Source organism: Engraulis encrasicolus, chromosome 4 (assembly GCF_034702125.1).
Source record: "Engraulis encrasicolus isolate BLACKSEA-1 chromosome 4, IST_EnEncr_1.0, whole genome shotgun sequence".
Taxonomy (NCBI): domain Eukaryota; kingdom Metazoa; phylum Chordata; class Actinopteri; order Clupeiformes; family Engraulidae; genus Engraulis; species Engraulis encrasicolus.
This window is the reverse complement of record NC_085860.1, coordinates 21,197,984-21,225,483: the sequence shown is the minus strand read 5'-3', so window position 1 is coordinate 21,225,483 and position 27,500 is coordinate 21,197,984. Positions and strand designations below refer to the sequence as shown.

Below are 27,500 nucleotides of genomic sequence, written 5' to 3'. Positions count from 1 at the left end.
TCCTCAGACATATATGGTGGTCTACTCCAGTGGTTCTTAACCTTTTTTACTTAACGCACCCCCTTTCCTGTGCCGAAGACAAGCACACGCGCACCCCCAGCACAAAGTTCTGCACGTGTATATGCACTAAAAAATGTTTTCAGCGATTAATTGCAATGAGTCTTGCTTGAGACATTACCAATACCTTAACCCTATCCAGACTGGGGGGGGGCTAAAAGTGCCCGCACCAACTTTAATGTTGTATAATTCCTTAACGACTTAAGCTATGACTACGAAACTTGGTGACTTTTCCTAAAATTTAGTTGGCTACAGTTTAGTACCAAAAGATTATGTTTATCATGTTTCCCGTTGCCATGGCAACGGTTTTCTGACAGGTAGTCTGACCGAAAATCACTGATCTAAGTCTCATTATTGATCCTTTTTTATATTTTTTTGTTATTTCCATTAGCATCAGACAGCTTTGTGAGCATTAAAGTGGTCTGAAGCATATAATCATTAAAATTTAAATGCATTACCTACATTTGATGGAAAATGCATTATGGGGAGATTTTGGGCATTATAAACAGATGATGTCATAATGACGTCATAATACCAGATAATGACACAAAAATCATGTCATTCATAGATGTCCATATGTAGATCATCTCCCCAAAGTTTGGTGGTCATACCGTATTCCGTTCATGAGTTATGAGGGGGGGGTCAAAAGAGCCCCCCCCCAGGCCCAGGAATGCCAAAAAAGCCCAGTCTGGATAGGGTTAATGACTTAAAATGGGGACCATAACATGTTATAATTTGGTCTTAATTTGACCTAAGTATAATGTTTGCAAGCATAATTTTGGTCACAACCTCAACACAAACGAAATTCTGCGCACCCCCTGGAATCTCTGGCGCACCCCCAGGGGGTGCCCGCACCCCAGGTCAAGAACCACTGGTCTACTGTATATGACCACTCGGCCCACAGGAAGAAGCTCATATGGATACATACTTGGTGGAGGAACATATTTTTCGGAGGAGCATATTTGATGGTGTCTTGACTAAGCTGCCAAACATGACTTTTGGCCAGAGAATTATGTTATAAAATGTACTCTGCTTTCAATACATCATGTTCCCTATATCATACTACTGTATGAAACAGTGTAAACATTCAAACATTGTAAAGTGTGTGTGTGTGTGTGTGCGTGCGTGCGTGCGCATACGTGCATACGTGCATGCGTGCATGCATGAGTCTGTAGGTGGATGAGTTCCATTTGGGGCAGCAGCCAACATGTACTCTGTGTTGCCCATTTCCAAGCCCTTTTTGAGGCTATGAGCAGCAAAGATGGGTGGTCTTATTGTGAATACAGTAAACATATATATATTGCAGGGGTGGGAAACCTTTTTTATTCGAGGGGCCACTATACAACAGACCCCACCTTCACAAGGTCCAGTGAAAATAGAACTTAATTGTATTGCAAATATAATGTCTAATATTTCTTTACAAAACATGTCATATTTCATGTGAAACTGCATAACATTAAAATTATCGGGGGCCAGATGAGACAGCCTCAAGGGTCGTAAATGGCCCTCGAGACATGCATAAGTTCCCCACCCCGATGAGTTGTGTTGTGTTGTGTTGTGTGTGGTGGAGGTGGAGGAGTAAAGGTGGAGGTCCCCTTATTGTTTGCACAGTAAACGTTTCATATAAGCAATAAGCCCCAAGAGGCCGTGGGTTGTACTCGATTTACAACGGGTAAGTGGTTGTGGGGCACGATGCGAAGCGGAGTGCTGTAAACGCCGCCTTACCCGTTGTAAATAGAGCACAACCCAGGGGTTCAAGTGGCTTATTGCTTATCTAACACTGTTAATCGCTGACCAAATTTCTTTAAAAACGCTCTAATAGCAATTCATTTGCCCCGTGTCATTCAGTTGACAAGTTGAGGAAGTGATTGGTTACCCCGGCAACCATTACTGGGCATGCGTGCGTTCGTCGCACTGCCAGACACACACTTCGCTACAAAAACTCAGCAAGGGGCGATAAACACTGCAGGGATGAAACGTCTTTGCGATCACACTGATACCCCAACCACAGATGGTGCAAAGATGTGCTCTTCTTGCAGACTCACTACCCCAACTGCAACATATTCTCATATATACACTGTATATGTGTGTGTGTGTGTGTGTGTGTGTGTGTGTTTCTGTGTATTGTGTTGTGTGTGTGTGTGTGTGTGTGTGTGTGTGTGTGTGTGGTGTGGGTGGATGAGTAAAGATAACGATCGCCTTATTGTGCGTACAGTATGTGTATATGTATGTGTATGTGTATGTGTATGTGTATGTGTATTGTATTGTGTTGTTTGAGTGTGGTGTAGGTTAGTGAAGATGTTGGGCCCCTTGTTGTGCGGACAGTAAACTGATATGTATTGTGTCGTTTGTGTGTGTGTGTGGATGAGTAAAGATGGTGATCGCCTTATTGTGCATACAGTAAAGGTATGTGTATTGCATTGTGTTGTGTGTGGTGTGTGTGGTGTAGGTTGATGAGTTCCACTCGGTGCACCAGAAGCTGACGGCTGCCATGGCCGACCACTCCAACCACATCCGCAACATGCTGGTGCAGGCGGAGGACGCTCGCCTCATGGGGGACATGTGGGTACTCCTTACTATTATACTGCATACTCTTTTTTTATCCTGCTCTCTTCTTCTCTTCTCTTCTCTTCTCTTCTCTTCTCTTCTCTTCTCTTCTCTTCTCTTCTCTTCTCTTCTCTTCTCTTCTCTTCTCTTCTTCCCTATTAGTTTATTTTGTCTTGTCTTGTATTGTCTGGTCTTGTCTTCTCTTGTCTTCTCTTGTCTTCTCTTCTTTTGTCCCCTATTAGTTTATTTTGTCTTGTCTTGTCTTGTCTTGTCTTGTCTTGTCTCGTCTTGTCTTCTCTTGTCTTCTCTTGTCTTCTCTTCTCTTGTTCCCTATTAGTTTATTTTGTCTTGTCTTGTCTTGTCTTGTCTTGTCTTTTCTTCTCTTCTCTTCTCTTCTCTTCTCTTCTCTTCTCTTCTCTTCTCTTCTCTTCTCTTCTCTTCTCTTCTCTTCTCTTCTCTTCTCTTCTCTTCTCTTCTCTTCTCCTCATTTTATATTCTCCTCTCTCTCTTTTTCTCTCCTCCCACTTCTTTCCTGTCTTCTCCCTCTTTTCTCCTCTATCCTCTGCTCTACTTTTCTTCTGCCTCTCCTCTCTCCTCACTCTCCTCCTCTCTTCCCTTCCCCTCCTTTCCCATTATATCTTCTCCTCCCTTCCCTCTTCTCCTCTCCTCTTCTCCACCTGTTTCTCTTCTCCTTTCCTCTTCTCCTCCCTCTTCTCCTCTCCTCTCCTCTTCTCCTCTCTCTTCTCTGTCCTCCTCTCCTGCTCTCTCTTCTCCTCTCCTCCCTCTTCTCCCTTCTCCTCTCCTCCTCTCCTCCAACTTCTCTCTTCTCCTCTCTTCCTCCTCTCCTGTTGTCATTATGCAGAATGTGCTGTCTCAGCATGTGTTGCGCGTTGAAGCAGAACTCAGACTCTTATATTATGCTGCTTCAAGACTGTCTTATTGTTTTGGGTGGAGTAAAATAGACGGCTTAGCGTTACAACACACCACTTCACTCTTTCACACGCTACACAGCTCCAGCATTCAGCAGCAGTCTACTTTCATTGGTCATTAAAACGGCAACATTGAGCAACAACAACAAAAAAGTAAAGGTAAAATTTAATTTCCTGACATGGGTGTCTTTGCCTCAGTGCCTCATTGTTCAAGGGCTGTACTAAACCCTGAGGCCTTTCGGTACTGAAGTTCCCATAGTTTTAAAAGAAGAGGTGATTGGATGCAAACTACCACAGTAACCCAAAATATCCCCCAAAAAAATGATCAGTCACAAGTGTCCACATTTTGATCCGAATTACTATTTTATCACAAACTATCTACAGCTTTTGAGAAAGCTCAACTCCCGGATTGTTTTCACTGAATGTCTTTGGGTGTGGGCAACTGAGTCAGTGCATGAAACGACTGTCTGGTTTGTCATGATCTCTTGGTAAATAAAATAATACGAGTTGCTGTCGAGAGTGCGTCTTTTCTCTAAACAAATCACAAACTGTCTCTAAACAGGGCTTAACTCGTGAAATTGGGAATTTGCAAGCTATTTAGAAGTCTTACAATACAGGAGTCCACACCCTTGAAATCCTTTTTTGTGTGCCAACACTTTTTAATCAGCCTTTGACCTGCACCCTTACCTGGAATGTACACAATATTCTTTCTCCACTGAAACTGCAAACTATTCCCTTGAAAGTAAGATTTCATCCTACTGTACTGTGTATTACATGACGTTACACTAAGCTGAGGCTTTTATCCAACATGATATAGTCATTTACAGGGTATTGGTTACAGTCCCTGGAGCAGTATGGAGTTTAGTTGCCTTGCTCAAGGACACTTCAGCGATGGATGGAGGCCTAGGGAGGGTGGGATTTGAACCGGCAACTGTCTGATCTGATCTACCCCCTAATGTACGTATGTCTGTTGTTATCCCAGACGGAGCATGAAGAAGAGGTACATTGAGCTGTACGACCTGAACAGGGACCTGATCAACGAGTACAAGATCCGCTCCAACAACCACAACGCTCTGCTGGCCTGCCTCAAGTCCGTCAACCAGGCTATCCAGAGAGCAGGCAGGCTCAGAGGTGGGTAACCGCAGAGACACTTTCAATACATATACAACCAGGTGATCCAGAGAGCTGGCAGGCTTAGAGGTGGGTAGCAGCACAGATACTTACATACTGTAGACTATATGCACATTATGCAGAGAGCAAGCAGGCTCAGAGGTGGGTAACAGCACAGATATACTGTACACAGTACATATACAACCAGGCTGTCCAGAGAGCAGGCAGGCTTAGAGGTGGGTAACCGCAGAGACACTTACAATACATATACAACCAGACGATCCAGAGAGCAGGCAGGCTTAGAGATGGGTAACAGCACAGAGACACACAGTACATGCAAACCACACATCAGATATACATACATACTGTAGCAGGCTGCATGCAAACCATCTAGAGGGCAGCTAGGCTCAGAGGTGGGATGGGTAACAGCACAGATACTTACATACCATAGATAGGTTTCCCGTTTACAAACTTTCGCGCTGTGAGGAGGGCAAGATGCTAGGCAGCCAACCATGTGAGTGACAGCAGTGTCCAAACAATCAGAGGTTGCAGAGAGACCGCTAGCTGTGGGAATGTTTGTAAACAGGAAACCTATGCATTGGCTACATGCAAACCATCCAGCGAGCAGGCAGGCAACTAGGTGGGTAACAGCACAGATACATACAGTACATGCACATGATGCAGAGTGCAGGCTGGCTCAATGCATGAAGTGCAATGCATTGTAGGGCAACCAGGATTCGGAAGTTACAATCTAGTGCCACATATTTCAAATTTTCTGGTTGTACCAGCCTGATTGACCTATACATGGGTTTTTTGTATACAAACATTCCTGTCTAGCATCTTGCTCCTCTTCACTGTGCGAATGTTTGTAAACGGGAAACGTAAATCCAGCTCATTTGGATTTGCATTGGATTGTAACGTCTGTATCCCATCTTGTAACCCATCACTGCCAGTCACTGAATACGTGCAAAGCAATTGAGCAAAGCGAGGGGAAGTTTAGAATGCAAGTATGAGAGCTGACATACCTAGGTCCACAAAATCAAACAGATAGAAATGTTGTGTTGCTGATTGGATTAGCCACCACCAGCATAACATTGGCATACGATTACATTTCTCTGAAATTCTTTGTTTCTTTCTGCTTGCCTTCTCCAACATGTCTGGACTTTGCTTCACTTTGCTTTATTCATTATGTGTGCATTATTTATCTGTGCTTGGCATAGTCACCTTTTAGCAGCCATGTAGAAGAAGCCTTGGTGAGATCTGTGCTTTATCACCAGTCAAACTTTATTGGCTTAAGACTCACTTGTAGTTCAGACAGGTTTACTTTCTTCTGCTTTATTGTTTATTCTTTATTATACTGAGAAATTAAAGACCTTTTTGTTTTACAGCGTGGTTTCTCTGTCTCTAAGTCTGTGCTCCTGTTCCTCTGTCTCTTGTAGTGGGCAAGCCAAAGAACCAGGTCATCTCTGCCTGTCGAGACGCCATCAAGAACAACAACGTCAACGCCCTCTTCAAAATCATGAAGGCAGGCACCGCCTCGAGCTGAGTCTAGCCCCGCCCACACCCATCCCACCGCCTCGAGCTGAGCAGAACTGAGTCGAGACCACCCACACCCAACCATCCATCCCACGCGCACCTTTTTACTGCCCACACCCTATGGACCTTCCACCCCCACCCCCCACATCCCAGGGCCGCTGATGGCTTTTGCCGGGCCCAGGACGAGGTAATCTGAAAGGGACATCCCCATCCAATACATAACAATGTATTTAAAACTCGATTACGGGCCCCATCTCTCCCTGGGCCCAGGACAACAGACCCCCTTTGTCACCACCCTCCCCATCTTGTCGGGTTCCCTACCCACACACCTCACACTCCACCCAGGCACCTTCCACCCTCATACAGTACATGCCCCTCACGCGTGCGGGTGCACACACACGCACACACACACACACACACACACACACACACACACACACACACACACACACACACACACACACACACACACACACTCATCCCCAAGGGTCATATGCCTCCCTCCACACACACCTCTAACCCCATGGGCCTGCAATCACTATACTGTTACACTACAAATCAAGGCCAGGGGCATCAATCTCTCTACCTTCACCTCTCTCTCTCTCTCTCTCTCTTACATAATTACTGTGGGGCATGAATGTTTCTGGGGCACCAAGGGCCTTGAAGAGTGGAGAAATGCTGAGGAGTTAGTGTGTTTCTCCACTCCACTTTGAGCCTTGTCAGAGGGAGGGCGGATTATGAGGTGGCTCATAATAATGCCACATAATAATGCACTACTTGTTACTTTGCTGAGGGCCAATCTTGTGTGGGAAGACAGAGGGCACATTTTTTATAGAATAAATTGTGTGGATAATAATTATTTAAAGAAAACAAATAGAATGGTGAAGCAATGAGAATACTGTATGTGAGGAAAATATACATTTCTATTGTTTACATGAGAATTGTGTGGTTTGTAATTTGTAAAGTTACTTTTTACAGTTTGTAAATAGAATGAGTCATTGTCGTTATTATCTGTGTGCGTGTACAAACTTTGAATAATAAAAAAAAAATCATGTGTGAAGCCACGTCTCGTTTCCTCCCTCGTTTCCAGACTCGCTACATTGTGCGTTTGGCGCCAGACTTTCCTTTTGGGAAAGCATCGTTTAGTTGGGTCAGTTCTGTAATTGTTTCCCCCTTCTGCAAGCAGTGGCGAGGACTAGGAGGGCATGCATGCTGCACATGTGCGAGAGAGCCAAGGCATCAATCGCCGGGAAAACGCACAGCCCCGACAAGCCATTCCCATGAACGGGCCTTTTTTTTCTTGCTGCGTCTCTCAGGGCGCGCGACTGGAGTGGAGCTGCTGCGCTGGCATCTGGCTCGCGGTACATCCAACAGCCTCCCGAGCGCGTCACGTGAGCATGAGGGGGGAAAGAACACTCAGTTAAAATATGTGAGCTTTCCAAAAAAGCAGCACTCTTCGTCCTAGGGGGAATAAGCCCCACATGCTACATTTTGTGGCAAGCAAGTTTTATAAAAGATGTTCAGGTAGACCCCGTGTTTCATTTTGCAACTTTCTAGAAGTTTGTGGACATCCACTGTCTGGACTGCAGATTTAATATCGAAACCAGATGTTGGGTCTTGGCAGTTGGGTTCTGTAATTACGTGACGTTCACCGATAGCGGTAAGTGTTGGGGTTTACCGGGTCTGTACGCACTTTTTGAGCAGAATGTTACGATGCTAAACATTATATTGAACATGACATCATCTACAAGGGCTACGAACCGTGTTTGGTGTTTAGTGGCATCATAGGGCTTCACAAGGCTGCCTGCAGTGAGCGGTGAACATGCGAAAAAACCTCCCCCAACTGTGGATGCATGAGACTGCACATTTTGGATAAACTGGATGCTCCTTGGTCTCTCCATAGAGGCTGACACTTTTTTGTTCTCTCCCAAACTTGGTTTCGTAGACTGATGTCTATGTTTTGGAGTTGTATGTTTACCATGGCACAAAAGTTTTAAACCATCACAGGTTGAAACGGCAAGGACACAGTGTTCTCCTTGATGCCACTGCATTTTCCTTTTTTTTTCTTTAAGTTTGTAAAATCTTACGTACTCTTACATAATGTCAGACACGCCCCCCTAATGAAACATTTCTTTGCCATACATGCAATACTGTGACGCGGGATTTGAATGAAGTTTTAGCAGTGTGCTTTATAGCCAAACTAATCCATACACTCATCCATACATCTGCCACATACTCCGTTTAGGCGGAGGGACGTATAGAGTGCCGAGGACTCGTATAGCCTACTGGAGGGAGGTGTGTCGCTTTCGAGGACTTGCGAAGACAACATACCTACAACACAATATACAGTAGGTTTGTTAAGTCAACAAGGTTATTCTCAAACAAATCCATGGCGTCAGTTATATCGCTTCATTCATAGTTCTTACTGTTTATTGAATGTGTTCTCTTGAATGCGTAAAGCGGTGCCGGATTTTGGCCAGATGTGCTGGATGCATCCAGATGCGTACTAACTCATCTTCTGTACCGTGCTTATTCCTCTTCGCCATTTTATTCTCTTTACGCAATCTACTACAGGGTCTGTTATGCTTTACATGTTTACATGATTCCTGTTATACATGAAATAATGTGTTGTGGTAAATCATTTTTTTTAACCTGACTTCATTTGACTTGACTCCATTTAAATTTGTCTTGTTATTGTGATATCTGACACAGATAATAGCCTATGCCCCTTTTACATGCTGTAATTACATAGCAACAGTGTTTGTTCATTTTGAGCAGTTTTGTACATTTCAGAGACTGTGTATACTGTATACAGTACTAGCCCCATACCTCTCTCCCCCTTCCCCCCACATCCCCCACACCCTATAGTGACTGTGGTATATTTCCATTTGCAGGCTGGACAAACATTTCTATCAGAGAGATGTGCCATACAGATCTACACCAAGCATGCAGTGCTGTGTTTACGTCTCCGAGCCTGGTGACTAAAGCCAGGAGAAATGTCTCGCTCATGATCCATTAGATTACAGGACTTCAGGGAGTTTTCTTAGGATCCCTGGAGTTGCGGCGTGCCGGTCTGGGTCCCGTCGTGAATGGCAATTATCCCAGAAGGGAACACTAAGTACTCTTTCAGACTACAGCTAATGGAGCTCTATCTACAGCACACAGCACACTGACTTAACCTGGCCTGTGGCCTGTGTTGTGTTGTGCTGTGTTGTGCCGGGGAGGGGGAGAGCGCTCCATGTTGTGATAGCAGATAAAAGCCTTCTCCTGTGCTGATCCGTCTGCGAGTGAGTGGGCCACGATGAGAAGGATTCACCTGAAGGGAGATGTAGTGTGCACCCTGCTTCTGATGGTGGCGCTGTGCCTGCTGCTGTACGCCCACAGCAGCCTCACTCCCTTCTGGGAGAGCTGGCAGCTGGACCAGGGCGCCCCCAGCTCGCGTTCCCTCCTGGGGGCCCCCGCGGGGGACAGCCAGGACTCCGGGCCTCCCTTGGCCCTCCTGGCAAGACCCTCCGAGCTGCCACGCTGCAGGCAGGACCCGGAGGCGCCAGCCAGACCGGCGTCCCAGATACAGGCCAAAGCCAAGGCAGCGGCCAAATCCAAAGCACATGGGAAAGCCAAAGCCCAGGGCGCCAAAGCTAAGTCCAAGAGCGTGGTGAGGAAAGTCCTGCCCACCAAGGCGGCCACGGTGGCATCAGGCCCCACGCTGGCCCCGTTCGACTTCGAGGACTACCTCCGCAAGAAGGACAACCGCGACTTCCGCATGATGATCGACCAGCCGGACAAGTGCGCCCCGGGCCCCGAGGGCACGCCGCCCTACATGCTCATCGTCATCAAGTCGGTGGCGGCCGACTTCGACAAGAGGCAGGTGGTGCGTCGCACCTGGGGCCGCGAGGGCGAGATCCAGCCGGGCATCGACGTCAGGACAGTCTTCCTGCTGGGCGTGCCCAAGAACGCCACCCAGCTGCCCCTGTGGGACCGGCTGCTGGCCTACGAGAGCGAGACCTTCAAGGTAGGTGCAAATTATCATTTATATTTATAATGTTTAATTCAAAGGTAGTTGAAATGTTCCCACTCGTCTTCACACCCCTCTTCACACACACTCTCCACATGGTCTCTCGTCAGTCATGTTGGCGATTAATTGTGATTCATATTTTTAATTGATTAATGCATTCATTGATTAAAGTCGATTAATCGATCAATCATTGACGTCCCTACTTCAAGGACATCCTGCTGTGGGATTTTGAGGACACCTTCTTCAATCTGACCCTGAAGGAGACGCACTTCCTGCAGTGGGTGAACCGTAGCTGTGCCGACGTCAAGTTCATCTTCAAGGTGTTAATATTTATTATATTTTATTTAGAACCCTTTAATCTGACCTTAGCCTCCTTTAATTTTACATTATTACATTACATTTAGCAGACACTTTTGACCAAAGCGAGTTACAAGGAGGACATTCAAGCAAGTACAGAACCAGGGGTCCCCAAACTAAGGCCCGGGGGCCATATGCGGCCTGCCACGCCCGTTTGACCGGCCCTCCACGTGTCTTCACGTCACCATTTGAATTGGCCCAAAGAAGCAATCCTCACAGAGAAAAAATAATGATAAAATATATATTTGTTTCAACTTCTATTGTATCACTCATAAACTGTCAATCACCCTATTTTTTCTAACCTTTCCTTGCTATTTTTACATGGTTATTGGAAATTAAAAGGAATACCTGTGGTATTTCAAATTGAAAAACATGTGAAGTACTCACTTCTTTTCCAAATCACTTGTAATGATGAACTATTTTGTGCTAGAAATTATGGCTATAACAGGCAGTGGCCTAGTATACAGCACACATGATTGATCCCGGCCCCTGATCACAGTCAGGAACGATAATGTGGCCCCCAGAGAAAAAAGTTTGGGGACCCCTGAAGTACAGAACCAGGGGTCAGTACAGAGTACAGCAGTATACAAGTCATGTAGTCATGTAGAGAGCAGAAAAATAGTGGAGGACCTATGAAATGTAGTGCGGGTTAGTACCCATCAATGTTATTCTTCTTTTATTTCCTCATCCAAGGATTTAGGTGGTACTGTAAGCAACTGGACTGCTTCTTCTAACCTTGCACATCTAAAGGCTCTTTTCCACTGCAGGTTTTCTGGTAGGCCTACAACTCGACACAGCGCGACTCAGCTGCCACTTTTTGGTTTTCGAAAAGGCACGACACAGCTCAATCGTAAAGCAAAGAGTGGACGAGTCGCGCTGTGTTGAGCTGTAGGCCTACCAGAAAAACGGCAGTGGAAAAGAGGCATAAGAGAAATTCCAATTGCTTACAAGGTGAAATGGGCCAAATGGATTCATTAGTTACACTCTGTGCCACATATATTACAAATGGCTGTTTTACTTGTCCAATTCAACCAGATGCTCATTCAACCAGCCGATCCCCTGGCTGAATTGAACAGGTAAGACCAAGCAGTCATTTGGAATATGTGTCATGTGACCAGAGGTGGAAGAAGTACTGAAGTTGTGTACTTAAGTAAAAGTAGAAGTACCCTGCGAAAAAATTACTCACGTGAAAGTGAAAGTTGTACACCAAAAACGTACTTAAGTAAAAGTCCTAAGTACTAACTTTTAAATGTACTTTTCAGTACAAAAGTACAAGTAGGCCTACTCACGCAATGGCTGTCTTTCTCCATGTCTACCTACTTGATCCAATAGGAAAAATTGTCTGCAACGGTTTTCGGTTCTATTTGAACATGACTATGGAGTCCTGTTAATGTTTTTTAAAGTATATTTTCTGTCTGGGTGTCAATTTGGAAGAGGGGCTTGGTCCTGCCTCCCTGCCCGCAGCTGAGGCTACTGAAATATCCACGAAACACAACAGGAAAACCTAGGATAAATGTAACTAGTAACAAAGTCTTCTCCTAGAAATGTAAGGAGTAGAAAGTACAAGTAATTGTCAAAAAATGTAATTGAGTAAAAGTAAAAGTCTGCATTTTTATTTTTACTCAAGTAAGTACAAATTCCAGAAAAAAATACTTAAGTACAGTAACGAAGTAAAAATACTTAGTTACGTTCCACCTCTGCATGTGACACTGGAGTGGATTGTAATGAATCCATTTTGCCCGTCACTGCTTACAAGTAACCTCTCTGGATTACATGAAACTTGGATGAACCAGAGTCTTCACAAACTTATTTCCTCAACATGTTCTTTTTCCATGTTCTTTATTATATGATGTTGGCTATGATTATGTCCTCTTTCGAAAGTCGCTTTGGTTACAAAGTGTCTGCCAAATGCAATGTAATGTAATGTAATGTAATGTAATGATGTCTTCCCCTCATTTTATCTTTATAGCCCCTTTGTGTAGATGGGTCTGCAGCGGGCCCATTCACTCTTTGCTGAAAAAAAACGTAATTAAATCATAACAACATTTAGCCTGATTACCATCAAAGTTCAAATCTCTTCGAGACTTGGTCTGACCAAGAGCATAACAATCAATGTTTCCCAAACGGCATGGTTGACCTACCTCCCTTGGTTTGCTTATGGTTGTTTGCTTATCAACAAAGTGGGAGGAGTTCCCGTATTTTCTGGATCTCAGAAAGTACTTGCATTGCTCTTGACCTGACTAGTTGCAACACTGAAAGTGTTGCGTCACTAGGAGGACACAGCCTGGCTAAACAACATTAGCCTAGTTGCCTAGTTTACATGGACTCTTCTAATTGGAATAGAAAGGGAATAAGTGCTTAAATGGGATGGATAGAAAACAGTTGTACACAAACTAGGCTATTGCTGGGACATTATCAAGAGTCGTAGGTAACCGATTAGGACTTGGCCTTTACCATTTTGATGACAATAAGGTTATAACCGTGTCTCTGTAGGTTCAAGTCTTTTGCAATTCCTGATGATTTTGTCAACACTCTTTATGTTTATGTGAAGCATGACAGAGATGCCTTGTTGTATGATATGTGAATTGCTATGGGAATAAGACTTGTTGGTAACACTTTTCTTAATGCTGGCATCATATGTATGACATAATAGTGTCATAACACAGTCATGCACGTGTCATAAACATTATGTCAATGTCATAAACATTTTGTGTTCAAGTGACATTCGGTTATGGTAAAGAGAGCTCAAATTATATCAACTTTTTGACAATTGACAACCGTGTTTATGTCATGACACTGTTATGACACTGTTATGTCATGCGCATGACGGCAAGTAAAGGGTTACCGACTTGTCTTTCCTTTCCTTTCCTTTCCTCGTGTGCGTGGCTTTGTATGTCCAGGGCGACGCGGACGTGTACGTGAACGTGGAGAACATTCTGGAGATGCTGCGCAGCGTGGACGAGCACCGCGACCTCTTCGTAGGCGACATCATCGTGCGGGCGCGGCCCATCCGCCGGCGCAGCAGCAAGTACTTCGTGCCCGAGTTTGTGTACGGCCAGGGCGTGTACCCGTCCTACGCGGGCGGCGGCGGCTTCGTGATGTCGGGCCACACGGCGCTGCGTCTGAACCGCGCCTGCCAGGAGGTGGAGCTGTTCCCCATCGACGACGTCTTCCTGGGCATGTGCCTACAGCGCATCGGCCTGGCGCCCACGCGCCACGAGGGCTTCCGCACCTTTGGCATCGTCAAGTCGTCGGCCGCGCCGCACCTGCAGGTGTTCGACCCCTGCTTCTACCGCGAGCTCATGGTGGTGCACAGCCTCACCGTGCCGCAGATCTGGCTCATGTACAACCTACTGCACGACCCCCACCTGACCTGCCACTCCAAGCGGACGCCCACCCCCTGGCCCTTCAGGTGGAGGGACAAGTCGGCCCGCCCCACCACCCAGCCCGGCCCGGGGGGGGAGCCGGACTACGGGGATAAGAAAGTGTTTGTTGTGAAGCATTGATGTTTTGTAACACTCACACATGGCGTATACTGTGAATGGGTTCATACAATAGGTTAAGAAACAGTGTTTGGGGCATTTTGGCCTTTATTGAGAGGACAGTTGAAGATGGAGACGACAGGAAATGAGTAGGAGAGAGAGAGATGGGGAAGTGTCGGGTAATAATCTGGGGATGGAATCGAACTCGGGTCCCCGGCGTACTGCTGCACTTGTCCACTGAGCCATGTTGTCACCCACAATAGCACACCATTTAAAAGAACATTTCGTATAGACTGTTTGGACTATCAACATTTCTCCCTCAAGATTAACGATGTTTTAATAGACTTTAAAAATGTGCTGATTTTTGCACAATAGTCCAATGGTGTTGAGCTATGAGTCTCAGTAAAGTGGACTTGTTTTGTGAACTCATCCCACATGAGACAAATGAAGGGTTTGCCACATGTGGCCATTTTAAGCCCCAAACAAGATGGTGGCAGGACCTTCCTCTTGAGGGTCTGAGGGGGCCATGTGTCTCCAAGTGAACGGTACAGGACTATGCAGTAGAGAATGTCTATGTACGGGACACTCTTGTCTAAGGTATCGAAAGAGCTTTTTTTTTAAAAGGACTCTGTGATAAGGACTATTTGGTTTTGCAAAAACGAACCTCATGAACCTGATTTACTTTGTTTGCACATACTCAGACTTTTGGAAACACTTGAAGGTGCTAGTGCCCCTGAAAAAACAGATTTTTGAAAGATTGTTTTGTATTGTATCCTGACACCTGTGAACAATAGTATCACAAGAAGTTGTCTCGTCAAGTCGAATGTTTTGAGTTCCATTGTGTAAAATGCAGACATGGAGAGCTGAGGCAATAGTCTCTTGCTAAGAATGTAACGAAACTCACACGCGGGGCCGGATTAACGCACAGGCTAGCTAGATAATGGCTGCAGCCTAGGGACCTCCACCTGCCAAGGGGCCCCCAGTTAGCCAAAGGGGGACAAGATCAACATACGTAATTGGTGAAATGTGACAAGATGCGGTTTTGCTAACTTATCCTGCCTTGTCATGTAGTTTTAAATCTTATTAGTAATCCTCTTGGTTTGGAATGATGACGCCGTCCGTTATTTTGTTAAGAAATTTGTCTTCCGTTGGGGCCTACAGGAACCTGTAGCCTAGGGCCCCGGGCCTTCTTTAATCTAGCCCTGCTCACACGTACCCAAAACACACCCACACTACAGACACACCAACCTGCTGTTAATGTTGACCCTTGGAAATGTATCTGTATTTTCTCTGAACAGTCTGCTGTATGTCATTTCTATGGACACTAGAGATATTTTTCAATTTAAAGTATATAAAAAAAGGAAACACTGAAAAGTTTTTTTAGAGAGAAAAAAGAGACACATGCATGTAAAACTTCAAAAACATGAAAAAATACAAAAGATACAAGCTCCGATTTCTTTCTTTTAGTATTTATTTCATCTGAGTTTTTTTTTTTTTACGGTGTAACCCACCGCAACACAACTCTTTAAATGACCCAAAATGCAAAACATTTAGCAGTTTATTGAATTGCAAAAAAACGTGGAGCTAAACGGCCAACACACTAGGCCAGTTCCACCAATCGGAGCATTCATTTCATTTCTGCATCATCATTTCAGAAGCGGAGAGCAAAGCTTGCTTTATTCCTCTTGTTTTGTTTTGTTTCAGCAGGCCATGTCAGAATCATCATTCACAGCCATTCTTTATTGCTTTTTGTCATCATGCCTGTTAAAATGTTTGATTTCCCACCTATGTGTCCAACAGGGTATATCTACACAAGGTAAAAACATCTCAAATATAAAACACCACATTCCAATACATTTTTTCACAATTTTTAATTAAGGATAATCCCATTTCCAGAAATGGGTCCAATATACTGAACTCACGCAGAAAAATAATTAATTTTCAGGATGGACAGGGCGGGGCGGGGTGGGGGTCGGAGCAATAGGAACATACAATATATATACGAGAAAGGGGGGTGGGGTGGGGGGGTTACAATACATAGCATTAATATGCGGCATGACACTGACCTGAAGTTCTCCAGAACTAGTTACAATCTCAAGAACAAATCATTCATTCCAATGCAAAAAAATCCCCAACTCTAAAACAAAAAAAGCACACACACACATACAACTTTCAGAGAAGGAAAAATGACTTACGCCTGAACCCCTTTATAAAGCAATTTGCTCTGCTTCAGGTGTTATGATAACAAAAATAATTAAGTCTGTTAAAATCCAGGCACTCTCTCTTCCTGTAGCTCCACAAACAGGATAGCACAACAACATTCCTTCTCTTAAACATCGCCACGTAAATGGTCACAATGTTTTTGATCAGATCAAACAACAGTTTTGTCTGAGGTGTACAGATAGTTCATCTTACAAATGCTGCAAAACTCCAGTCTTTGGGAGAAATGATTTGTTAGAATCCAACAAAACACAACAGCAGTATGTGAATCTCAGGTCATCATCAACGAGCTGGCGTGAAGATAGACTTGTAGATTTGTAAGAAAAAGGCAGAGATTCAGACGACCCCGATGACCACACAAGGTACCCCCCCTCCCACCCCTCAGAAGTGCCCAGCACTAAAGACACTTACAGCCTACAAAGTCATTGAATTATCCAATGCCAAAGTTGGATAACTGCAGATTAACACATTTCCTGAACAACATTTCCTCATGACAAGAGTCCAGGACCTCTGTCAAATACCCCAAAGATCTCTTTCATACTCCAAAAGGGTTTTTTGTGTAATTTTTATATATTTTCCCCCCCATTTGTTTATTTTGGAGCAAGGGGACCATGACAGGGTAACAAAATCCATCCCATTGGTTTCACATGCTCAGCTCAGCCAGACACAATGCAGCTTGAAAAGGTTTCATTTGATCTTTATACAGAGAAGAGAGGCTTGGTAGAAGAAGATGAGGCACAGTTTACAGCGGCACGCTAAAGTTTCCCCACATTTTCTCCTTTCAACTGTTTATTCATGAAGTAAACTGAAACGAGGGGCCAAAATAAAATAGAAACAAACAGAGAGAGAGAGAGAGAGAGAGAGAGAGAGAGAGAGAGAGAGAGAGAGAGAGAGAGAGAGAGAGAGAGAGAGAGAGAGAGAGAGAGAGAGAGAGAGAGAGAGAGGAGAAGAGAAGGAACAGATGCTCGCGAAAGCTAAATGTAACAATGCATGTAAACTATCAGTAAAAGCCAAAACGCCTGGCAGAGTCCTAAGAGTGGTAGGAGAACACTGGGGAAGTCTGGCGACACTGGTGAGAGGAAGTGATGTCACGTCACGGGGTGCCACGAGGCCAATCGCGGTGTGAGATGAGGTGATCGTGAGCAGAGCGTGCCACGTTAGCATGCAGTTGGTTTACGCACACAAAGCCACACAGACAATGGGACAGGAGAGGCCCAGGCCTAGGGTTGTGTACACAAAGTCGCACACTCTCACATCTACACACCATCACGATCACACTCACACACACACACACACACATGGACAGACGCTCATGAGTCACGGTGCGCACAGACCTTGCCAGAGGGGCCAATTGATGACACACAGTCTGTGGAATCCATAAATCTTTTTTTATACAGGGGACTCTATGGTTGTTGGAGTGAAGAGTGAGACAGGCATGGTCCTCTCTTGTTCACCCACCGGCCCCTTTTCCAGTTGCTCTCCAACTAGTGGTCAACAATTAGATTGGTGACCCGCCCCTGAATACTTCTCTTCATTCATATTCACGGTCTGGAGGTTCTTTTCTGAGGAGGGTTTAGTTGGCTACCAGGCGGACAGCCAATAAGCCAATGATTGGGTGAGAGCCGTCCAATCGTTTCAAACCGGAACTGCAATCCGGAGTGCAATCCTCCCGCCCTTCTCATCGCGTCAGGTCAAAAAACCTCCAGACCATGAATACGAATGAAGAGTATTGTGGGCGGGTCATACCAGGCTGGTCAACAATAGGCCTGGAGAGAGGAGAGCAGAGGAGAGGAGAGGACGAGGAAGCCTGAGATCTCAAGCTCGTAGTCTACCACTATTACAACAACTACTTCATCATCGGAGAGAGTACACAACAACACAGCATCACATCACCACACCACACCACAGAAGAGCCCCCCCCAAAGACACATTAGATTAGAATGAGTCGTCACTGCTTCCTGATAAATAACTCCCCGCTGTCCAGCTTCCCCGTTTCATAGCACTTCAGAACAACTCCCCTTGTTCAAAACATATTAGCCCCAAAGGAAAAGAAAGGGAAACACCAGCGTTCTATATTATATACAAGTCTGTACATACACTTTACACACACGGCCCAGTAGAGGGCGCTGCTTTATTCTCCACACACTACCCACTTCAGCTACAACACACACAGCTGCTGAGCTGCGTCTTATAATGGTACAGTGGTTCCCACACCTTTTTCTTCTGGGAGTGAGACCTCTTTTGAATCTACGAATATTTTCGCGACCCCCTCATTTTTTCAAATGCATTTTTTTTGTCACTAAATGTTGCCATCATAGACATGTATATGTAATTATGTACGTTTTATGCAAGTACTCCCTTCTCTCTGCCACCCCACTTGCAGGGTCCCGGCCCCCAGTTTGGGAACCACTGTATTAGTAGAAATGATACGTATGAATGAAGATATCCACGCTCAGAATGTCAAAAAAAGAATACTAAGCAGAGTCGATAAAGAATCGTCATATCACATGACTATTTCAAAATGTCTGATGCATGTTTAAGAATACGAATATAGTTGTTATTAAAATGGGCTCAGGGCACAGAAGAAGGAATGTCAGGTTTGTGGGGGGAGTTGATATGAAAGGTCAAGCTCAAAATCATATTCATTTACCTTTTTAATTATAAAGTGAACTATTGAAATATCTTTGGCTAAAATTTTGGCAATTAAATTAACAGATGCAGAATGTTGAAGAAAAAAATGGCTTAACAATTACCTCCATAGAAAATGAAAAGCATGACAATGAGAAAATCTTACAATTTTAAAAAACTAAAGGAGGAGAATGAGAGATGCATGTTAGGGATGTGGATACAGGGATGCAAAGAAGAAAGAAACAAACAAAAAAAGCAAACAGTTGTAAAAGAGGGATGATGAATGAAGTGAGAGAACAAAGGACAGCTGGAGGAGGAGGAGAGTTGAGGAGGATGGAGGACCAGAGACAGACTAGAACCGCCACACCTGACATGCGTTGGACAAGACCTGGGGGCGTACACTTTAAACAGGTGATTTAGTTGCCAAACCCAGCTGAATTAACCCTGAGTGAGTTGTAAATCTCCTAATAGAGGTGACTTGGAGTTTTATCCGTCACTCATGCCTCTTCTATTACTAGATTTACCTCTTGCTCAGAGTTAACATCCCCAGGTTTCTGGGGTGCGTTTCTCGGCAACATCGCTGCTAAAGTAAGTTAGCAACTTACTTGGTTGCAATGCAATTTTCCATTGGAAACCTAGTATGTTGTTAACTGGTAGGTAACAATGCTTTTGAGTAACTAACAGTGTCCTGAAAGCCCCAACAGGCATGACTCGAGCCACCAGGCCACATGGATCTTGTCTGAGCGGCACGAAGCATGAGGAAGTGTGCTCATGGCAGAATCCAAAAAGGACAAAATAACAAAAACAATTCTCCAGTGCCCGTCCTCGGGCCCACAACCAAACCCAACCCAACCCAACCCTCCCCTCCCCTCCTGAACCTCACTTCAACAACTCCACAGCAAGAGCAGGAAATCAAAAACATGCTCTCCGCACTGAAACACAGACAATTATATCAAGTAAAATAGAGTGTGTGTATGAATATGCGCGCGTGTGTGCGTGTGTGTGTGTGTGTGTGTGTGTGTGTGTGCATGTGTGTTTGTTTGTTTTAGTGCAAATGTTAAAAAACAACAACAAAGTCAGCTTTCCTTAGTTTGCAAGGAAATATGTAGAGAAATGCCAACTCGAAACGAGTAAGAGTTTAGTGCTCGCAACTGCAGCCTTGCAAACGGAGAGAGGACCTGTGCTGTGGACTTGGCCAAGCGGTGTGTGTGTGTGTGTGTGTGTGTGTGTGTGTGTGTGTGTGTGTGTGTGTGTGTGTGTGTGTGTTTGCATGAGTGTTTGAAGATGATAGCTAGTACGTTAGGCGCTGGACAACACGACACCACAGGGTGAAGCTGGATTGTGCTTGTAACTCTTTTTTTCTTTTTCCTGGTTTTTCCATGTTTCTTGTCTTGTCCTCTTTTCTTTTTCCTTGTTTTTCATGTTTTCTTCTACTCAGTCAATCCCCCAGCTGGCCGTTGCGTGTCTGAGGGGAGCGGGTTGAAATGCTTCTATGTCATTTGGTGTGACGCGTTGACCAAGAGGTTTTACTTTTGTTTTTTTTGTTTTTGACACTGATGTTAGAAAATTACCACATAGCTTATTTTTGTTGGTTGTGTGTGTGTGTGTGTGTGTGTGTGTGTGTTTGTGAGTGTGTGTTTGTGTACACACTTTTGAGTACATTTGCGTGTGTGGGTGTGGGTGTTTTCTTTTTTAGCTGGCGTATACACACTCTCAAAAGGGGATGTGATGACAGACAAAGTCCACCAGCTGGGGGTAAGAAAGGTGAGAGGGAGGAGGGAGGTAGGGAGCGGTGCGTCTCTGACCCAGGATAGGAGAGGGGAAACAGGCAGGAGGATATGGGGTGGATGGGGGGTCAGGATGCAACATGGAATACATGGATTGACCGTGGATTGAATACATGGATTGACCGGGAGCTGGGGAGCCAAGAGTGAGACTGGTGGAGGAGGACGGTGGGAGACAGGGTACAGGGACAGGGTACTGTTGGCGACACCCCACTCGGAGGAAACCAAGGAGGCAGGGCAGGACAGAGCAGGGCAGGGGGGTCCCAGAGAGCTTCCTCTATGCTGCTGTGGAGGGTGGATGGATGAAGAAGCGTTGGGGTGGAGGAGGAGGAGAAGAGGAGGAGGAAGAGGAAGCGTGCAGATCAGGTGGTGAGGGCACACTCCGCTCACTTGGGAGGGGGCTCTGAGGAGAACTTGGTAATGGATGAGGAGGAGGAGGAAGAGGAGGAAGAGGAGGAGGAGGAGGTGGCTGGGCAGGGCATCGGTGGGGGGAGGAGGAGGAAGAGGAGGAGGTGGCTGGGCAGGGCTTCAGTGGGAGGAGGAGAAGACTGGGCAGGGCTTCAGAGGGTGGCGGTGACGGAGGTGGAGGAGGGGGTGGCGGTGGCGGTGGCAGTGGCAGTAGCGGTGGCGGCGGTGACCTCTGCCTTCATGTGGCTGTTGGCCCTCGGCGCTCCATACAACGTCACCGATGCGATGTGGTTGTTCTGCATCACCTGGTTACCACGGAAACAAAGCAAAACAAAACCATATAGGCTGTCAACAAGGTAAAGACTCACTTCTTTGAAATTTGGCTTTTTAAAAACTTTTTAAAATTTGTTCACCTTGCTTATCTTGCCTCAAATCATTGCCTAAAGCTTATTGGCGAAAATGATGACATAAAAGATCCGCTCACCTCAAAGATCATCCTTTGCAGTCCGAAACAGAAGGTGGAGCCAAAGGGGTTGGTGTTGTTTGCTGATGAGGACCTGCGGAGGACAAGCAACAGAGAGAGAGAGAGAGAGAGAGAGAGAGAGAGAGAGAGAGAGAGAGAGAGAGAGAGAGAGAGAGAGAGAGAGAGAGACAGAGAGAGAGAGAGAGAGAGACAGACAGACAGACAGACAGACAGACAGACAGACAGACAGACAGAGAGATGCTGCAGTCAAGGATGTATTGAAGGATGGATGGATTACTGCATGGCCTTACAGGTGCAAGAGTCAAGGGGGGGCCTTGAAGGCCAAGCCATACTGAGGTAGAAGTCACAGTTGTAACAAATGCATTTCCACATTTTCTCAGGGGACATACCCCCGAACCCTCAAAACTAGGGTCTAACATCTGGCCTGAAACCTTAAGTCTTTTTTTAAACTACCAGCACCCTTGGAGTCATAATCCATATCTGGCTAGAGTGTCCACCAGAGGCTTGAGGACTTCACTCACTGCATGGGGACTGCAGGACTGCATGGCCAATGGTTGCATCACATCTCATCTCTGCTATTTATAAAGTTGTGACTGGACACACGGCTCATTGACTTTAACCCCGAAACATTAGGAAACTACCAGGGTTTCACAGCTACACCCTGAAAAACCGAGCTATTCTCCCCTTAAAAGGATCCCCGGCTATTTAGACTTTCATTTCTTAAAAGATACATATTAGTGTCAGTTATAATAAAATTCTATTAAAAACTTTGCTGATGTCTTCGTTTTCTAAAATTATTAAAAAATAATTAAACACGCAAGTCGCCATTTTTCGCGATGCTGGACAGTGACGTCGTGAAGTTGTACCAGCCGGCTTCGAACCTTTGTTCTGGTAACGGCTCAGCGACATGCACTTGCTTGCTGCATGGCATCTGCTCAGCCGTTTTAATTTGAGAGAAACATTACAGCTTTTGTGTGTAAAATATGAAATGGGGATATACTGCCATCTATTGGTGGGTTGGTGCACTGTCAACAGCCAACATCATTCACCCTTCAGCCAGAGACGGTTTCTTTGCTTCAGCGACGTCCATGTCACATTCATCAGGTATCCGAAAGCCAAACACGAGTGGAGGATGCCATCTTCTAGCTCGCATTACAACGAAGATGTGGTGGCTATCTAATAAGGCAGACGACTGTGAACCAAATCTCCACCATTATTTGTTGGAGACACTTACTCAGGTATGTAGGAAATGTTTGGAGGGTTGCCAATGCCTTTTACTTTACAAAACGTATGAGCTAGCCTGCTTGCTAACGTCAGACTATTTGAATAGTCTAGTTATTGTATGGGTATGAAGCTACAGTAAACAATCACATGATCTAATTAAATGGGAACAGGTGTAATTACTGTAAGCTTGCCATCTTTCCTTATGTGACAGAATCAAATCTTTCTTGGCTAACCAAGAGTTAGCAATTTTACCGAGATGGCAAGCTTGCACTGAGTAAGCTTATGAATTGTCAATGTTTGTTATCAGTGTTCATTTATCAGTTGCTACGCATTACAAAAGTAATTAATTACTGTAGTGCATTAGGCCTACTATTTTGCAGTATGCTAATGTAAGGCATTACAGGGCAAAAAATCTGTAACATTTACTTATTTACAATGCTAAATAACTTAAGTTACAAATAAATGCATTACAATGACCTGGATATAGTGGTATTCAGTGTGGTGGGTCAGAAAGAGATCTATCCCTGAACCTGGTAGTTCTTAGTCTGCATGCTGCCAAAAACACCTCCTGGATGAGAGTTGTGAAATTCATTTACACCATAATAAATCGCCAGATCCATATTTAGGCCTACAGTTAGCCTATTTTTGCGAAAGTAACTTAAGTAATGCAAAAGTAATGCCTTGCATTTTAAATATAGTATTGTTGTAGTGTAAGTGATTCTTTTGAAAAGACAGCAACATGCAATCAGTAATGCATTAACTGCCCAACACTGTTTATTATGCAGGTGACCAGAAAAAACCCTGACCTTGCTCACAGCGCCTTGGTCCAGTGACATCTGTCAAGAAAGTAGCAGACAAACTGGGTCCATATCCTGGAGTAGATTATGGAGCAGCAGCACCCAGACCCAAAACAAAGGTACATTCCCCTCACTCCAACTAGCATACAGTTAAGCCTACACTGCAGTTCACTTTACAAAAATGTCTCATCCATGGAACTCCGATACACTTGTGACGTTGCACTAAAATAATTCTGAAAAAGACCTTTCCCCCCCTGCTCTCCCAGTTTTGATGAAGGGGAAGATGTATGAAAATGTTCCCTTGTTTGGCTAGTGACACATTTTTCAGAGTGAGACGGATAAACATAGCATAACTAAGCAAGATCACAAGCATCTATGCTACTTTATATCAGCCTACCTGTAGTTTCTGTATCATTAAGTGCCTGTGCTACAGTACTTCAAATTACCTTCATTTATCAACTGATTCAATGTGTTTTCCTTCACATTTTCTTTTCCCAATATCAATGGCCTAGCTTAGATGGGGAACCTATGAGTGCTTTCCAATATGCGACCTTGCGTCCTCCACTTGTGCTTGTGACCTCGCTTCGCCTCCTGGCCCCTCCTCAGTGGAGAAAACAAACTTTCCAGCCGTCAGCCTTGCCAAAACAATTTTTGTGGCACTTTTTTTCATTCACCATCCCAATTGCAAATGATAAAATGACATGCAGTAACTGAGCCAACACTGAGCCGACACTGTCGGCATACGGTAATAGGGCCATTATTGGGCCACGGACAAAGCCAGAATCGGGCCGACTGTTTTCACTCGCGAAAAAAGGATCGGGCCAACAATGGGCCAGATAAACTTTGCTACCTGGGAGGTCACATATTGGAACGCACCCCATGTCTTAAGGGCCGTTTGCACATAAGGTTGTTTTATTGGGCCCCCGATGTAATTTTAATGTTGTGTAGCTTGATATGAAATATGACATATTTTGTAATGGAATCTTAGAAAATACATTTGAAATACAATTAAGCTAAATTCAAGGGTCGGACCCCTCGAAAGGAAAAGGTTCCCCACCCCTGGCCTAGGCAGTATGTATCAACCTAAATTTCCTGTAACTCTCTGCAGGAGATGACACTGGAGGACCAGGTCTGGTCTTTGATGGCCTGCTAGAGTAGCGGAACAGGCATGGTGTCCCATCTCCAGCAGGAACACCTGGGGTACCTGTGGGAACTGCTCAGACATGCCGACCAGGAGAGGAAGTGCTGCGGTCCGGACCCACCAGCTCACTTTTTTAAACAAAGTCATTACTTGTAAATAGATGTAAAGCTTACACATTCAATTGGTTTAGGCACAGAGTTTTACGTTTTTTTTTTTACATGTTTCAGTATGTCAAGTGCAAATTCTTCCTTTGTTTAGTAATACAAATAAAAAAAACCTGAAAACAGAGTCAGCACTGTATTTTTATATCAAGAATAGAAAGATTCTCACAACAACAAAGTTAAAAGTAACATTAAAGGGACACTGCAGGAAATGGTCAAAAAAGGTACTGCAACTATGCTGCCTACTGAAATTGGGCTGCCTATTGCCAAATGTGATTTTAACATGAATATTTAAGTATTAAACAAATATTTTCGAGTATGGTCCAAGTACAGTCATTTTTGGAAATTCAAAATGGCGGACAATGGAGAAGATCCCCCTTTTCATGTTTGAAAAGTGCAATTTTTCCAGTCATAATGAATACTTAATTTGATGCTGGTGGTAAGTATTCATGAAAAAGGTAACATTAGTGAATGGGCAGCATGAATTCTGGAAATAAACAACTAAAAATCTCACATAGAGTCCCTTTAAAGAAATGTACATGTTTGTCACTACAGCCCAATAAGCATATTTATTGTCTTCAGGGTGTAGGTGGTCATGAGGTGCAGCCATCACGGTCTATCAGCAGCTGCTTGGAACCCCGATCCTGTAGAACGAGAGCACATTTCCAGATGTATGCACATAGTGCTATTACATTATATGGTCAACAATACTGTAAGTGTTATTGTAGATGATGGCGCGCAAAGTTGCACATGTGAAATATAAGCAACTGTCTCACATAACATGAAATCTTAATTGAGAAAAATGGAACCGGTTGAAAAATATTGTGCATCACAGTATAGATTGGATACGATTTAGGTTTGAGGTACTTTGGTAGACACACAGCTGTCCAAATATTCTTCATTTTGGTTCTAATTGATGTAATCAACTTCCAGTCAACAAAAAGACATACCGGTATGTAAGTCAAGTAAGATCTAACAAATCAGCTAAAGAAGGCTTTGAGTCAACATACACAACCAACGTACCCTTAAACTAGGAACCTACTGACCTTTGCCCAAGACCTTTGTCTCTTTACTCAGTGCACTTACTGAATTCAAAGATGGCAAAAGTATGAAATCAAGGCACAATTTCAACATGCAACTGTACTGATCATGATACCCTGCACTTGTCAGTACCTAATGATGCAGCATGTGTTCATTCAGCCTTTTTCTAAGATCCTGGGCATTCTAATAAGGACATGGATTTGTATACATATTGTAACGACCTGTTGTTTAGGGTTATGTTTGGCTGCACTGTTTTATGCTCTTGCTTTGCCATATGCTAGTGATATTTCGAGATAGGTTACATTTTTTCTCACATCAGCTGGCCACTGTACCGCGGCATTTGAACTAGGTAAAACCGTCCAAGTAGCCGCAAATACAATTTTTGGATTGACAACACATAGAAGTAGTGTTAACAACACTTACTGTGGTGTGGAGTAAGGTGGTCTTCCTCTGTGATGAGTGGCGACGAGTCTGATTTGCCTGATGTTACCGTAGCATAGTCGTCTTCTCAGGAGAGCACACAGCATCTTATCTGTCACGTTTTTTAACGCACATTTCACTCGCTTCCCTGGACTTTTTATGTCTTTAAAATGTGTCTGGGGATATTAAATGTACCCAGGGATGTTATTGTGTGCATGTTTGCATCTTTTATGTTGAGATGTACGAGTTATTTTATGTTGGTGCTGAAGTTGCCACCTTGTTGTGAGAACTGGGTCAGGAATACTAGTCGCTGTTAGCCCGTGGCTACGTTGTTCATGAATGAAAGCTGTACATTGCATGTCTGTCCGTACGCTTGATGGATCAATAAAGACTGGTTCTTGATTTTGTCACTAAATCGTGACACCACTCCCTTTGTTGCCTTTCGATTGGAAATTACACCCGAAAGTAGCACGATGTGGCGTTTTACTACCAAACCTGCGACAGCTGCTAAACAAGAGAATAGTGTGCTATCATAGTTTCCGGACTCCTGCAACTTCGTTACGTCATCGCTCCCAGAATGCACTGCGTGGCGAAAACATCCGTTGGTCACCGAAAAATATAATTTTTAAGGGCATGGCAGTATTTTATGATTTTTTTTAAACTAAATATTTTCGTCAAAAATAATAAGTGTGGTCTATCAGCCCATATTCTTCATAGCCGGGGATCCTTTTAACCACTTTACACAGATTTTACTCTCTCTCTCTCTCCCTCTCTCCCTCTCCCAAACACACACGCACGTGCACGCACACACCTTACCGCTTGAATAAAACCCATTTGCATGCACATAGACAGGCACACTAAAAAACAGACATACAAAAATAAAAAAATGCATACAAAAATACACACACGCACACACACACACACACCCCCTGAAAAAAAAAACCATACACATAGAGAGACGCACATGGAGGACCACACAGGTCCAAAGTGCATCCTTGTGCGTAAGCGATGACATGCTGAAAGCATCCTCACCTGTGGAGAACAACCGGCTTCTCCATGGGGTGGCCCAGTAGCTCCTGGATCTGATCCCACTGCAGAGAGAGAGAGAGAGAGAGAGAGAGAGAGAGAGAGAGAGAGAGAGAGAGAGAGAGAGAGAGAG

General features: G+C 44.5%; 3 protein-coding genes across 4 annotated transcripts in view; 2 read left to right on the top strand and 1 right to left on the bottom strand.

Annotated features, from left to right (window-relative positions):
- Positions 1-6,189, top strand: part of bbs2 (Bardet-Biedl syndrome 2) — a 32,498-nt gene extending 26,309 nt beyond the window's left edge. Inside the window, exons 16-18 of the mRNA XM_063196866.1 lie at positions 2,507-2,619; positions 4,516-4,664; positions 6,083-6,189. Coding sequence (XP_063052936.1) covers positions 2,507-2,619; positions 4,516-4,664; positions 6,083-6,189 — 369 coding nt within the window. The remainder of the gene's footprint in view (positions 1-2,506; positions 2,620-4,515; positions 4,665-6,082) is intronic.
- A 1,269-nt stretch (positions 6,190-7,458) lies between these two features.
- Positions 7,459-17,162, top strand: b3gnt9 (UDP-GlcNAc:betaGal beta-1,3-N-acetylglucosaminyltransferase 9). Its single transcript, XM_063196869.1, has 5 exons — positions 7,459-7,839; positions 8,425-8,527; positions 9,074-10,191; positions 10,404-10,514; positions 13,452-17,162. The coding sequence occupies exons 3-5, from the start codon at positions 9,481-9,483 to the stop codon at positions 14,055-14,057; spliced, it is 1,428 nt and encodes a 475-aa protein (XP_063052939.1). The 5' UTR covers positions 7,459-7,839; positions 8,425-8,527; positions 9,074-9,480; the 3' UTR covers positions 14,058-17,162.
- Positions 17,163-18,872: 1,710 nt separating this feature from the next.
- The window catches only part of phaf1 (phagosome assembly factor 1), a 30,461-nt gene continuing 21,833 nt past the window's right edge, over positions 18,873-27,500 (bottom strand). For both annotated transcript variants that reach the window (XM_063196868.1, XM_063196867.1), the window contains 3 exons: positions 27,374-27,432; positions 21,558-21,630; positions 18,873-21,378 (listed from right to left, as the gene is read on the bottom strand). In XM_063196868.1, coding sequence (XP_063052938.1) covers positions 21,226-21,378; positions 21,558-21,630; positions 27,374-27,432 — 285 coding nt within the window. In that variant the 3' untranslated portion in view covers positions 18,873-21,225. The remainder of the gene's footprint in view (positions 21,379-21,557; positions 21,631-27,373; positions 27,433-27,500) is intronic.